This window comes from Cherax quadricarinatus, chromosome 23 (assembly GCF_038502225.1).
Source record: "Cherax quadricarinatus isolate ZL_2023a chromosome 23, ASM3850222v1, whole genome shotgun sequence".
NCBI lineage: Eukaryota > Metazoa > Arthropoda > Malacostraca > Decapoda > Parastacidae > Cherax > Cherax quadricarinatus.
Genome location: NC_091314.1, coordinates 32,441,695 through 32,458,108, shown reverse-complemented (window position 1 = coordinate 32,458,108; position 16,414 = coordinate 32,441,695). Strand labels below are relative to the sequence as shown.

Sequence of the window (16,414 nt, the reverse complement as noted above, 5' to 3'; positions counted from 1 at the left end):
GGCCAGGACATCCAACTTCTTTTCATTCATAACATCAGCAATCATCTGTTTCTTGTCATCCGCACTACATCCACGCACATTTAAGCATCCCAGTTTTATAAAGTTTTTCTTCTTCTCTAAAATGCCGGGAGCAATGGGCTAGTAACCCCTTCTCCTGTAGACATTTACTAAAAAAGAGAAGAAGAAAAAATATAAACTTATAATATAAAAATACAAATTGAAATGGTACTTGCAATTGCACTAGAGTCTGGTATAGGTTGTTGACAAGATCAGGAGTATAACTAGATTTAAATTGACAAAATATAATTCACAATTAAAGTACCAAAAGAATAATAGTAAAAAATAACAAGGGTTATGTCTTGGTTATAATATGATAGTAAGATGGTAGACAGGTACACAGGTACACAGGTACAAAGGATAATATAAAGGTTGGAGTTGAATATACAAACTTGAAAATTTGGCAACAAAATGTTATGGGAAGTATAAAATAATGTTTAATGTACAAAAGTAAAATTGACTGGTCGTAAATATGGTGTTTAATAAAATTTCAGTAAGTAATAATGATTACAAAAAAGTGAAAAAGTAATGTTTATTTCATTCAATATTGCACTGGTAGTTATATTAGAGGTTATATGGCAGCACAAGGTAATTAAGAGTACTCTAAGATAGTAAATGTGGTATTAAAACAGGTAAAGGTAATTAGACAAGTAATGGTTATTAAATGTCAAAAATTTTAAGAGTAAATTGAAATTATAGTAAAAATGATAATTATTAATTTTAGTAAGTAATATCAATTGATAGTATTTAAAAAAATATGAGGTAATGATATGGACAGAGAAAGTTTAAGCAAACAATAGTAAATAAGAAAATTACATAAGGTGACTTATGCTTACTAGTAAAATCACAAAATGAGGTAGTTGATTATTTAATTACTAAGAGATTGTACAATGAAATTTGAACAATAATGGAGCAAAACATTCACTACACCACGTAGGCTTTTAGGTTGGACATTGTTTAGTTATTCTCTGTAAGATTAGTATCCCTGAGAAATTGTGATAGATCATTCTCGTTCGTTATTGTGTACAGTTGACCTACATTTGTTTTCCTAACAAGAATTTTCCCATCTCGTGTGAAGCATTGGTGTATTGTGTCATTATTCTCCCGCTTAAGTTTTCTGACTCTATACAGGCAGTTCTGACGTTTTTTGGTAAGACACTCGTTTATGTATACCTCTTTCTTTACTTTAATAGATGCAATAATTAAGTCTTTTTTCCTGTCATGTGAGTGGAATCTAAGCATAACACTTTTTCTACCATGGGATCCTAGTAACCTGGCTTCTTTTATTTCTGACTCTGGTACAGTAACACTTGTTTGGTCCTTTATGATCTGCAGAGTAATTTCTTTACTGTTTGTTTGGTTCATCTTTCAACACACCGGCCGTATCCCACTGAGGCGGGGTGGCCCAAAAGGAAAAACGAAAGTTTCTCCTTTTACATTTAGTAATATATACAGGAGAAGAGGTTACTAGCCCCTTGCTCCCGGCATTTTAGTCGCCTCTTACAACACGCATGGCTTACGGAGGAAGAATTCTGTTCCACTTCCCCATGGAGATAAGAGGAAATAAACAAGAATAAGAACTAGAAAGAAAATAGAAGAAAACCCAGAGGGGTGTGTATATATGTGCATGTACATGTATGTGTAGTGTGACCTAAGTGTAAGTAGAAGTAGCAAGACATACCTGAAATCTTGCATGTTCATGAGACAGAAAAAAGGACACCAGCAATCCTACCATCATGTAAAACAATTACAGGCTTTCGTTTTACACTCACTTGGCAGGACGGTAGTACCTCCCTGGGCGGTTGCTGTCTACCAACCTACTACCTACTGTTTGGTTCATATCACTGGGAAAAAGTGGAATGTTAACTATTACTGCGTCCGATAGTTTATCTTGCTCAGTTTTATCTTCTTGGAGAGCAAAGTAGTCACTGAACTGGTTATCTAAGTTGTTCTTCCATTCTTTTACTGCTTCTTCAACCTTTGTATTAAGAGATATTATTTGTTGGGTATGGCTATCTATGACTGTTTGGATGGTCTTGTCACAGTTAGTCATTCCTGGTGTTGATAACTTTTGTTCAAGACTGAGGATTTTGTTCTCGAGTTGTGTCATCCTGGTGTCTTGTTTTGTTAGCGTCTCTCGAAGATTCATATTTTCAATAACTAAGTTGGAGATGTATGTTTTTAGGGTATCTGGATCGTTGGTCATACCTGAGAGACTACTTGGTAGGTTGAATCCGGGGAAGAGAGGGGAGGATGGGCTGGTGGCAGCCATGTTTGTTGTTATTGTTGTGGTGTCGCCTTGAGCGGTGGTGAGTGGGGGGGTTGCTGGGCCGGCGTCCTCCTGACTACACTTGTTGAATAGTTGATTTTTCGGTGTTTTCTTGCTGGCCTTGGTGCTGTTTCCTCTTAGATTGTGCCTCATAATACTACAGGAATTGTTGTAGTTAAGAAGAAGTTGTAGTTATACAAAGCTTAGGGTTACGTTGTTCGGCTGGCAGCTGGGTGTTTGTTTCGGTTTGTGGGCAGTCTTCCTTTGATCTCTATTATTTTCGATTTGTACGTTTCACTGTTGGTAGTCTTTGGTCATTCTGGGTGCTATGTTGGGTAGTGCAGTTTTGCTTGTAACTAGGTCATCATAGGAGCATTGGTAGCTCTGATTGTTGGAGAAAAGTACGGAGCTTGGAAGTCGCTGCTGCCGCTGCCCTGATTATTGTATTCTAGTTTTCCTGGTCTCATTTTACAGGATGGAAGACATATTACTGAAATTGAGACGATTTTGATTGGTTTTACAATGAAAAGTACCTTGAAATTGAGCTCAAAATAGCAGAAATCTTCGATTTTTGCCAAAGTTCAAAAGTAAACAAATTATGCTACGCGTCCAATACATGTCAACTGGTGAGTCTAATATTCTTTCACAAGTGGAAAGCAAAAGAATGTAAGAGGGGTGTGGGGACGTGACTAATGAACAGAGGAAGTGTTATTTTAGTGCTAGGAATGTCTTTCTTGTTTATTCTGGACCCTATTTGGAAATTGGCATCTTTTGAAATTTGTGTGAAATTGGCAAAATTGCTAAATTCTGACCACTTTATTGAATAGTTGAAATCGGTAAATGGGTGGTTTCTTATGCTCATTCGATAGACAAAATGGAGTTCTAGCAAAATAGTTATGATTTTTGTCGACTAGCACACTGGAATTGGCTGAAAATAGGGGTCAAAGTGGGCAAAATCGCCGATGCGTAAACATCATCAAGACCACTAACTTCGCGAGAGCATAATTCTGTAAGTTTTCCATCAAATTTCATACTATGGATGTCATTATGATTGGGAAAAGATTCTCTATCTTTTCATAAGAAAAAATCATCATTTTTTTTTTTTTTTTTTTTTTTTTTTTTTTTTTTTTTTTTTTTTTTTTTTTTTTTTTTGAAAATTTGTTGACCCTGAGAACAACTCTGGGAGAGGGCCTGTCGACCCTGAAAGGGTTAAATGTTTATACAGTAGTGTACTGTATATTGTAAAAAACAGAATAGAGGAAATCAGCTCTAATATACATTATTTAGGTATGCATACTGATCAGAGAGCCCATCGTAAGTTCAAATCATCAGTAAATGAGTACAGTGGAACCTCAGTTTTCGTTTGCCCTGGTTTTCGTTTAATTTGATTTTCGACTTCTTTTATTATCAAAATTTTGTCCCAGTTTTCATTCATCACCTCAGTTTTCGTTGAGTTGACAGTAGTCCGCCTTACCAAACGTGTCCACCCATGCCCACACAAAGCATCCCACAAAGCATCAGTCTGGCTTTGTTTCACGTCGGTAGAGGGTGGTAGTGATGGTGGTAGAGGGTGGTAGTGGTTGTGATGGTGGTAGAGGGTTGTAGTAATTGTGGTAGAGGGTGGTAGTGATTGTGGTAGAGAGTGGTAGTAGTTATGGTGGTAGAGAGTGGTAGTAGTTATGATGGTGGTAGAGAGTGGTAGTAGTTATGATGGTGGTAGAGAGTGGTAGTGATTGTGGTAGAGAGTGGTAGTGATGGTGGTAGAGATTACCTCTCCTCCCTCTCCCCTTCTTGCCGTCTTCCATATGCCAACAAGAGTCTTCAGTAAAGGTAAAAGTGATGTTAAATGTTCATTTATCCATTTCATTAGTCCTTTATATTTATTTCTCATTGTTTTCTGTAAGACTATAGTTATTCTCTATAAAATGTATTTTTTTGTTAATAGTATTTTTGGGCATCTGGAACGGATTAATTGGATTTACATTATTTATTATGGGAAATATTGCTTCAGTTTTCATTGAATTCGGTTTTCGTCAGACTTTCTGGAATGAATTAGTTACAAAAACCGAGGTTCCACTGGATGTCATTTAGTGAGGTGAGGCTGTATATGTAAACCATCGTATTAGCCCTTTGACTGTCGCAAACCCAAATCCTGAAGTGTGTCTGTATGTCACAAAATATTTGAAAAAAAAAAAAACTTTTTTCTTACCAAAATTTTAAGATTAATTTGCTGATTCTTTTAAGCCCCCAAGAAATTTTTGCGTTCAGTACTTACCGAGATATAGAGGCATAAACTTGGCAGAACATGGGTCGCATATGACAACAGCAGCAAATGCCGGTCACCCGGTATTTTTATATTTACTCCCATTCGAATGTTTGTATTTTTCAGCATTTTTTTTTTTCAAGTACCTTATGTGGCATGTGAAACCAAAGTACGGTGCAACCTACACATACACTTGTATACAACACAATAAATGCACAAACATTTTTATCATTATATTGTTTACAAAACTTGTTTACACAAACCAACAATAAAAATTTTTTTTATTACTATTGTTCTATAATACAGTGGACCCTCATTGAACGGCAGTAATCTGTTCCAGAGGGCTTGCCGTTGGTCGAAATTGCCGTTGGTCGAGTTAATTTTCCCCATAAGAAATAATGGAAATAGAATTAATCCGTTCCTGACACCCCAAAGTCTGAAAAAAAAAATATTACATGAAATATACATTTCCTTGTATGGAAAAAATGGGACATGCACAATAAACAATAATTAAATGCCACTTACCTTTATTGTGGAGTTGTTGATGAGTGATGTGCCAGCAGCAGGGGAGAGTCAGAATTGTCTATTGCTTGGAAGGAGAATCCCTTTCCAGAAGGACTTCATTTCCATCGTAATTCTTACTCTTTTTAACACAGGCTTGGCACTAGAAGCTTTCTTGGGACCCTTGGTGGCTTATTTAGCAGTTAAAAGCACTAGAAATAGTGGAATTATCCAAAATATATGGGAAGCACATGTGGAAACCAACCACAACAGCTTGTAAACAATGGCACACTGACTCTTGGAGTGGCTGGGCCCGCTCAGGCCACGCTCCGGGCACATAGACATGTTCGCGACAAACGTCGCTGGTTAAGTTTTTCGCCATTGGTTAAGGCATTTTTTCTACGGCAAAAAGTGCCGTTAGACAAAATTGCCGTTACTTAATGCCGCCGTTAGTTGAGGGTTGACTGTATATATACAAATGTACAGTCACTGGACACTTTCCTAGAACTGCTGCAGCTTGTGGAATTCTTTGAAACTTGGGGATATGAGCAGTGGTATTTTACACTCCTCACACATAAAACGAGTGTCTCTGTGTTTTTGTGGGCATTTTGTGGTATGTGCACAGACATAACACCTCTTCTGAGCACTTTTCTTGAAAGTAGTAGGAGGCAGTTGTATAGGGTAGTGATCACCAAGCCTCAGACAAGAGGGTAGGCACTGGTCTATTGCAGATGTTGTTGCTTGGTACTACTAGAATATTATTTGTCTGATGACCAACACAAAATTCACCATATTTCGGTTTGTTGTTGGTCTTCAACTTATATATACTATAAGCATTCAGCATGGAAATGTCAAGAAGATGGAAAAAGAATTTTATGTGACACTTATAGCTTTTGCAAACACAATCAGCAAACCCAATCTGCATGTCACATTTGTCCACTAAGCGCATATTGAGGTTGTAGTCCATCACAGCTGCAGATGTTAGAATGGGTTCGTTGGTCTCTATTCTGCCTGCCACTGTCTGCCATTTTGTTTCAGTGAACTGATGTCAATAATGTGACAAAATGTTTGTCATGCTACCAAAATGCCATGGTGTCATTGGCAGCAAACGCCTACACCTCGCCTCTGTGAGGGCCTGCGTTGAACCTAGGCATATGCTTAAGATTTCCACGCACTGTGCCACATTCGTCTGTCATGTTCACTCACAAGAAATCACTAAGGGGCTGGTGTACAGTTATCAGCATATAATGTATGCCCTTTACCAAGATATGGCTCCATCATTGTTCTAACAACATCACCAGAGATACCCAATAACTTCCTAGTATCTTGCAATGTATTACTGCCAGTGTACACAATTATATCCAAAACCAGACCACTTTTTCAATCACACAGTACAAATAACTTTATACCAAAGCGTTTCCTCTTGCTTGGTGTATACTGCTTGAACGACAGTCTGCCTTTGAACAAAATCAAAGATTCATCAATAACAAGCTTCCTGAGGGGATAAAAATACATACAGCACTTTTGTTTCAGGTACATAAACACATTCCTGATCTTATATAACCTGTTGTTTCTGTCAGGCCTTGTTTTGTCTGAGAAGTGTAGTATATGTAACAGTAGCAGAAATCGATTCACTGGTATTATATCACTGAAACCTGGGATTGAAATCAGGTGGTCTATCGACCAGTATGTGGTGACAGTGTGCTTATACACATGTGGCATAAGCATTATTGTGGCAAAGAACAGGTACATCTCTGCCACAGTTGTGTCCTTCCACTGGTGTAGCCATGATCTTGGTGAAAGAATTGTGTTTGCCATGGTGTACTTGTAGTATGTGTTGCTTTCCCTGACAATAATTTCCATCAGGAGTTCATCGAAGAATAACTGAAAGCATTCCAGTTCAGTGGTGTTGTTCCCAAGTGTACATGATAGCCGTATTCCATTTTGTGTTTCATCAAAGTGATGGGGATTGGGAACAAAATTGGCACCTTGCTGCCAATCCCAGATGCTGTCTGCTGGTGGGTACTGGATATTGACAGGTGGTTGTGGGAGTGTGGGGGTGGTTGAGGGTGGGCTTTGTTGTGGCTGGGGTGAGTCAGTAGTGTAGGTACCAGCGTGGCCCGCTCCTGGTGCCACATGAAGCATGCCACTGCCAACACCACTAACACCACCATCACCTGCTGACCCACGCACATTAGCCATCCCCATTGTCACAATATCATCATCTTCACTATCAGTTCCTGTTGTAGGGCCACAGGATACACTCCGAGATTTACTTCCTCCCCTTGGTATGGCATATGGCACACTACCAGAGCACATGCTGCATTGCACATACTGCCGCTTCACTGGAGAATGTTCCTCCTCACTGTCACAACTCGAGGTGCTTTCAGTAGCTTGGAAATCACTATCATTTTCACTGTTCACATCTGAGTCCTGTACACTGGGAAATAGTTTCCTCTTTCGCCCTGGTACAGGCGAATGTGAATGAAACAGCACAGCACCAGAAGTAGAAGGTTGTGGGTCATCTGGATTTTCACCACTAATTACATTATCCTGGGCACTGCTTTCGGTCACACCCTCCTGAAAACCATGGAATTCACTTTCACTGGCACTTCCATCGGTGTTAGAAGTATCACTTGGGAACAGAAGACCTCCAGTTCAGCGAGGAGTAAGGTACTTCTTACTGCGAGGTATGGTGAACAAGGATTATTAAAGTGGCGTTCCCACAATGCACCATTGAGCTCCTGATTTTTTTCATACTGCTCACACCCATCATGCAGACCCATTTTCCCGCTTTCTCCCGCTTGATTTGAAGCCACTAGAATTAACGCGTTTTAATACGTCAAAAATATCGGCTCGTAAGTCATACATATATGTCTGAAACAGTCAGAGGGTTAATAAAAGAATCGAATTTGCTTACTGCCAGCTTAAAGTACTGTACATCCAGGAAGACTATAGAAATTTCTAGATCATGTTCAGAGGAACCCCTTCATAGATTCCTAAATACTACTGCCTAAAGAATTCCTAAATATCACTTATGACTGTTCCATGATATCCTGAATATTCCACATAAAATCCTGAGTATTTTTAAATCTTCCTTAGTTTTCCATATTCTAAAATGACAAAACTTAAATGTTTCACATGACTTTATTACTCTGGTGAGTTTTGATGTCAGAGCATTGTTTACTAGAGTCCCTGTCCCTGATTTGTTTACATACCTAGAAGATGAACTAGAAAACTTGCCTTCCATGTTGAATTCATAATTTCACAAAATTAGAAGATTTACTCTATTTCTGGAATAATAAAATATAACCAGAAATAATTGGTCATGGTTTTCAGTGTCCCAATAATTGAATCAGATCTATTAAAAACCTATAAAGTAGGTAAAGGGGTGTATGGGGCCTTACCCATGCTGAGGAAAATCAGCAAAATCAAATATTTCTGCTGCTTTGAGCTCAATTTCAAGCTACTTCCAGTCTTGAAAACAACCAAAATAATCTGTGCTTCAGTAGTATATATTCCTTTCTATCAAGTGATACCAAATATCAGCCAATAAAAACAAACTCTGAAAAAGTACCACAAAAATGCTATTTTAGAGCATTCATACAGTCGGAGTTTTGCATTCCCATCATGCACTGTGTAGGGCAGGATTTTTTTTTAATGCTGTTCATACTCACTGCATAGGCCCATTCTCTCATATCGAGGCCATAATTTACTGCTCACAGCTGATCTGAGTGAGCTGAGTTAATGACATAAAACTATGTGAGGGACCCTAGCCACATGACGTAGTTCTACATGGTGGCCAATGAAAGAGTTAAAACTCAATTTCTTGCTGTACTTGAAATATATTTGTATCAGTTTTTATTACATGTCTTTTTAATACCTCATTTGCATTAATGTAATATGTGTCTTATTCCTGATGCTGGTGTTAAATATTTCAGATATGGCACCCTCCAACTCCACCACGGGATGATAATGATGTCTACATTGACCATGCCCTCGGATTTTGGTATGACTCTAGCATAATGCCCGAGTCTGCTCTCCCTCCTGTATACATCAAGAAGGAACATAAAAGACTGAAATTAGAACCAGGTACTGCCATTATAGTGTATTGTTTTTGTGTGAGAGAAGGCTATTAGGAAGTGCTAGCGTTTGTTTGTTTGTTTGTTTGTTTGTTTTTGTTATGCAAGCTTTTACAGACAATTCATTATTCATATGTAATGGGTATGTGGGGTTAAGACATGTGCAACTCTTAGGGCATTTATTAACCCTTAAACGGTCCAAACGTATATATACGTTCACTCGTGTAGCGCCCCAAATTTTTTGAGGGAAAAAATCTTTTCTTTTAAAAGGAAAAAAGAGCATATGGTACCCAGGCATCCCCAATTATTTTAATATGGCACACAGTGAGTGCGCACACCCATTCTCTCATGTCTAGGTGACTCAGGCTTATTGTGGCAATGTTGAATGAATGACAAAGAAAACGTATATATACGTTTGGGGCACTACGCGCGTGAACGTATATATACGTTTGGACCGTTGAAGGGTTAAAGAAATATTTCAGCCACTAGGGACTTTGTCAATCCTATACAGAGTTTACTGAAAATATAGCATAAATAGAAGAGAAAGGTCAGGTGAGGCAGAGGTGGTGTGTGGTGCACGAGTGGGGCTACATCAGAATAAACAAGAAAGACATTCTTGGCACTAAAATAACATTTCCTCTGTTCATTAGTCACATCCCCATGCCCCTCTTACATTTCTTTTGCTTTCCACTTTGAATTTTCATTCTCACAAAAAATAGAAGATTTACTGTTATGCAGACTACTGTATTAGTGTAGAAATGGTATAAATAATACCAGTGCACTTGTGAAAGAATATTAGATTCACCAGTTGACGTGTATTGGACGCATGGCATGATTTGTTTACTTTTGAACTTTGGCAAAAATCGAACATTTCTGCTACTTTGAGCTCAATTTCAAGGTACTCTTCATTGTGAAACCAATCAAAATCAATTTCTGTAACATGTCTTCCATTCTATAAAATAAGACCAGGAAAACTAGAATACAACCATAAATACCATACGAAAATACAGTGCAAAGTTGCTGTTTTAACCCTTTGACTGTTTCCGACGTATAAATACGTCTTACGACCCAATGTTTCTGACGTATTTATACGCATAAATTCTAGCAGCTTCAAATCAAGCAGGAGAAAGCTGGTAGGCCCACATGTGAGAGAATGGGTCTCCATGGTCAGTGTGCACCATACAAAAAAAATCGGGAAGCCAGTGGTGCATTGTGGGAATGCCATTTCAGTTGTCCTTTTTCAGCATGTCTAGCGGTAAGAAATATGTGATTCCCCAGCAAATCTGGGACTCTTCTCTTCCCAAGTGATGCTCTAACACAGATGGAAGTGTCAGTGAAGATCAATTTCATGATTAGGAGGAGTTTGAGACCAAAAGCAATGGAGGAGGAGGAGGGGAGGAAGAGGAGGAGGAGGAGGAGGAGGGAAGGACGATGAGGAGGAGGAGAAGAGGAGGAGGAGGATGAGGAGGAGGAGGAGAAGAGGAGGAGGAGGAGGAGGAGGAAGAAGATGTAATAATATTGTTCCCTTGAAGCAAGAAAAAAAAAAGTCCACCCCATGACAGTGACAAGATAAGGGGAGATAACATCTGATAAGAGCTGACTTTGATGAGCGTAAAGGAGGGTAATATTACATGACCATCGCCCTCCCTTCGTTTTTGCTGGTACACAAACATTTCTGTCTGTCTATTTGTCTGTCTGTCAAGCTCCCTGTCTGTCCATCTAGCTCTCTGTCTCAGAGAGAGCCACAAGACTGTGTCATCACGTTTACTCACATCTTCAAGCAGAGTATAGCACTTTGTCTGGATTTCTTGGGTTATCCTAGGTAATTTACACTATGTATACTTGTATTTATGTGTACCTGTGAGACAGAGATAGGCAGACAGATAGAAAGAGAGACAGATTGAAAGATATAGAATGAGGGAGAAAGATAATTAGATAGAATGGAGGAGGGGAAGCAGCATCCGACCCCATTGTTTTGACAGGCAGTAGGGGGAGTAACTAATGAGACAATATGTCACTTTGACAGCTGCCGACTTCTGACTCAAAACAATTATAAGCCACACACTCGCACACAAGACAAGGAGAAGGAGGAGGAGAAGGAGTAGGAGTAGAAGGAGGAGGAGGAGGAGGATGAGGAGGAGGAGGACTAGAAGGAGAAGGAGGAGGAGAAGTAGAATGAGGAGGAGGAGGAGAAGGAGGAGGAGAAGGACGAGGAGAAGGAGGAGGAGGAGAAGGAGAAGGAGGAGAAGTAGGAGGAGTAGAAGGAGGAGGAGGAGGAGGAGGAGGAGGAGGAGAAGGAGAAGGAGAAGGAGGAGAAGGAGAAGGAGGAGAAGGAGGAGAAGGAGGAGGAGGAGAAGGAGAAGGAGGAGGAGGAGGAGGAGAAGGAGGAGGAGGAGGAGGAGAAGGAGGAGGAGGAGGAGGAGGAGGAGGAGGAGGAGGAGGAGGAGAAGGAGAAGGAGGAGGAGGAGGAGAAGGAGAAGGAGGAGGAGAAGAAGGAGGAGGAGGAGGAGGAGGAGAAGGAGGAGAAGGAGGAGGAGGAGGAGAAGGAGGAGGAGGAGAAGGAGAAGAAGGAGGAGGAGGAGGAGGAGAAGGAGGAGGAGGAGGATGATTGTTTGTTTGTTTTTGTAAACAAGTTTTGTAAACAATATATTGATAATTATGTTTGTGTGCTTATTGTGTTGTATACAACGAATGTATATATATACATTGCACCTTACTTTGGTCTCATAGGCCACATAAGTTATGTGAAAAAATAAAATAGTGAAAAAAACAAAAAACCTTCAATTACAAGTAAACTAAAGTTTACCGGGTGAGCGGCAGTCGCCGCTGTTGCCATACGCGGCTCATTTTCTGCAAACTTCACGGCTCTATATCTCGGTAAGTATCGATGGCAAAAAATTTTTTTTGGGACTAAAACACTCAGAAAAATAATCTTAACATTTTCATAAGAAAAAATTATTTTTTTTTTTTTTGAATATTTGGCGACATAGAATGAGTTTCAGAGAGGGGCCTGAAACAGTCAAAGGGTTAAACCAAAAACATGGTCAAAGTTTTTTTTTCTCATTACGCACTGTGTGCTGCAGGATTTTTTTTATACTGTGCACACTGACCACATAGACCCATTCTTTCATATGTAGGCCTACCAGCTTTCTATTGCTAGATTTGAGGGCGCTAGAATTTATGCGTACTAGTACGTCAAAAACCCTGGCGCGTAAGCCGTACTAGTATGGCCAAAATACTGAAAGGGTTAATGGCTTTTCAATTAATTTAAATGAGGAAAATTGACTCAGCATACGAAGAAATCACTGAACAGATTAAGTTTGTAAGCCGAGGTTCCACTGTATATACCGCAAGGAAATTGCATTACCATTTATTAACCCTTTCAGGGCCCGTGCTGTAGATCTACGGCTTTACGTTCAGGGTCCAAACCGTAGATCTACGCCAAAATTCTAGCGGCGTCAAATTTACCGCGAAAACGCTGGTAGGCCTACATGTGAGAGAATGGGTCTGTGTGGTGTGTGTGCGCCATAAACAAAAATTCTAGGTGCCCGCATAGCATTGTGGGAACACCGGCTCAGTCACCATGCCTCATCGCAAGGCAGCTCTCACTCCAAGGAAAATTGAGACTCTCCTCTTCCTATCTAATAGTTCTGACTCTGATAGAAGCGGAAATGAAGACGAATTCTTTGGCTTTGATCAGTTAGTGACCGAAAGGAATGACCAGGATATCGATAGTAGTGCAGAAAACCCTGACGATTCTCAACCTTCTACCTCTGGTGTGGGCACTCCTCAGTCACGGTCAGTTGTACCTCATCGCAAGAGAAAACTATTATTTTCACGTGACCAGGCCTCTGACTTCAGTAATGATGATGATAGTGACGTGGATTGTGATTTTATTGCTCTTGACGATCATTCGAGTAGTGATAGTGAGGAAACATATTCACCAGTGAAGCGTCAGTATATACACCCCCGCATGCGCTTGGGTAGTGTTTCCTATGCAGTGCCCAGGGGATGGAGTACATCCCGTGGCCCTACACCAGGAATAGACAGTGAAAGTGAGGATGATGTGGCTACACTTGGTATGGATAGACCACAGGCATCAGTAGATGGTGGTATTGGTGGTGATAGTGGTGGTAGTGGTGATGGTAGTGCCATGGCCATGCGTGACTCACCAGCCCAGGCTGGGATCCACACTGCTGACTCCTCAGTTCAAGGACAAAGCAGAGCATCAGCCACCAGCCCACCACAACCACAACTACCAGCACAACCAGCCTATGATGTCCAGTATCCACCAGCAAACTGTATCTGGGATTGGCAGTAAAATCCCAATTTTGTTCCCAAGCTCAACCACTTTGATGACTCTCAAAGTGGAATTCTTCCAACTTGTCCCCTTGGAAACACTGCCAATGAACTGGAATTTTTTTAACTATCCTTTGACCAGCCCTTGATGGAAACTATTGTCAGGGAAAGTAACAAGTATTTTGAGTACACCATTGTAAATACAGTGATATCACCACAGTCAAGACTACACCGGTGGAAAGAGACGACTGTTGCAGAAATGTATTTGCTTTTTGCAACAATAATGCTTATGCCTCATGTCTATAAGCATAATATAAAAGCATACTGGTTCACAGATCAGCTAATTTCTACCCCAGTCTTCAGTGAAATCATCCCAGTGAACAGGTTTATCTTACTGTTACATATGTTGCACTTCTCTGACAAAACCAGGCCTGACAGAAGTGACAGGTTATACAAGATTAGAAATGTTTTTATGTATCTGAAAGAAAAGTTCAACATGTACTTTTATCCATTCAAGAATCTTGTACTTGACGAATCTTTGATTTTGTTCAAAGGTAGACTGTCATTCAAACAGTATATACCGAGCAAGAGGAAACGCTTTGGTATAAAACTGTTTGTACTCTGTGACTGTGACAGTGGCTTGGTATTGGATATTGTTGTATACACGGGAAGTAAAACATTGAAAGATACCAGGATGTTATTGGGTATCTCAGGTGATGTAGTGAGAAGCATAATGGCACCTTATCTTGGTAAGGGGCATACATTATATACTGATAACTGGTACACAAGCCCTTACTCAGTGATTTCTTGCGAGTGAACAAAACAGATATGTGTGGCACAGTGCGTTCTGAACATAAACATATGCCCAGGTTCAATGCAGGCACTTGTGGTGATGAGGTGAAGGTGTTTACTGCCAATGACATCATGGCATTACGGTGGCATGACAAACGAGATGTCACATTGTTGACAACCATTCATTGTAACGAAATGCAAGACAGTGGCAGAGTTGATAGAATGACTAATGAACATATTCGAAAACCAGTGACAGCAATTGATTATACACAAAACATGCGCTTGGTTGAAAAATGTGATATGCAGATTGGCTTTGTTGATTGTGTTCGTAAGAGTTACAAGTGGTATATAAAACTTTTCTTCCATCTCATGGACATTTCAATGCTCAATGCATATAATATGTACCAAGTGAAGACTGGCAACAGACCACCGTATGGTGAATTTTGTTTGTTTGTTGTCAGACAACTTACAATGAAATACCAGGTAACAACACCTGCTATACAAAACCGTCCTCGAACTCCTCAAGATATACCCAAGTGTTTGAGGAGGGAAGGTGATCACTTCATAATACAGCTTCCTGAAACTAAGAAGAAATTTGCTCAGAAGAGATGTGTTGTCTGCACAAACACAACGACGGCAACAAAGACGCAAAGACACTCAGTTTGTGTGCAAGGAATGTAAGGTACCTCTGTGCATGGTGCCTTGTTTCAAGGAGTTCCACAAGCTGCAGCAGTTCTAAAAACATGTCCAGTGATTGTACGTATGTAAATATATGATAGAACATTAGTATTATACAAGATTTGTGCATGTTTATTGTAATAAACAGAAGTGGTAAACAATATTATGATAACTTTAGTGCAGTTATTGTGTTCAATACAGTGAGTTTATATATATACATTATATACAGTATTGGTCTCTCAGGCCCCAAATGTTAGTAGGAAAAGAAAAAAATTAGAATAGAAAAGAAAAAACTATAAAAAACGTAAAATAAAGTAATGCATGTATGTGGGAATCGTCGATGTTGCCGCCACCCGGTCATTTTGGGTCAACTTCTCGGCACTGTATCTCGGTAAGTACTGATTAGAATTTTTTTTTGTTTTATTACCTTCACAAAAATATACTCTTTAATTCTGTAAGTTTTTTTTTTTTTTTTTTTTTTTTTTTTTTTTTTTTTTTTTTTTTTTTTTTTCAAAATTTCTTGGACACTGGGGCACCCCTTCTGATTTTGGCCTTGGAGTCTGAAAGGGTTAAGAACTGAGATCTCTTCCATGACAGGAATGGGATGCATTTATCTAGGGCAGGCATAGTAGCATTTACTACTTCAGTTAGCTAGTTCAATTGAGCATGAATGGGGTACAAAGGGATTGTTATACAGTGGATTATCACAATAATAGTTAACAAGATAGTAATACTGTATAAATATTTAGATTAAGTCAAGAAAGAAATTTTAAAAGAATCAATTACAGAAACATTGTATAATGACAATTACATACTTACATATTGGAAAGACAAAGAGTAATCAGGAAAGGTTACAATAGAAAACTTTCCTAGCATGTACATGAGGGCCCTGTTTGTACAGCTCTTAGGTTTTCAACCTCCTGCGATAAGCAAAAATTGCTGGCGGGTGGAAAAGAGTGTTTTTTCATTATCAAATACAGTGGACCCCCGCTTAACGATCACCTCCCAATGCGACCAATTATACTGTATAAGTGTATTTATGTAAGTGCGTTTGTACGTGTATGTTTGGGGGTCTGAAATGGACTAATCTACTTCACAATATTCCTTATGGGAATAAATTCGGTCAGTACTGGCACCTGAACATACTTCTGGAATGAAAAAATATTGTTAACTGGGGGTCCACTGTATGTCTAAAATGCCTGATAATGTGTTTAACACTATCATATATTAAGCGCTCAATACAACTAGGCATAAAAAACATAAAAAAGCAAAATAAATACATAGTACATACAATACTTACCTTAAAATATGGTGCTGGCTGCTCTTCTCTTATGCAACTGTTGTGCGAAAATGGCAAAAATGACAGACAAGCAGTAAAAGTGCCGAACATAATGAACAATGGCTCATTTGAAAGCCAACAAAAATGTGGAAGACTAAAAAGAGTGCACCAAATATGTGGGGCCCTCCTGCATA

At 39.4% G+C, this 16,414-nt stretch overlaps 1 protein-coding gene across 2 annotated transcripts in view; it reads left to right on the top strand.

The window, feature by feature from the left end:
- dom (domino helicase) overlaps positions 1 to 16,414 on the top strand; it is a 479,765-nt gene that overhangs the window by 368,193 nt on the left and 95,158 nt on the right. For both annotated transcript variants that reach the window (XM_070088057.1, XM_070088056.1), the window contains one exon: positions 9,032 to 9,182. In XM_070088057.1, coding sequence (XP_069944158.1) covers positions 9,032 to 9,182 — 151 coding nt within the window. The remainder of the gene's footprint in view (positions 1 to 9,031; positions 9,183 to 16,414) is intronic.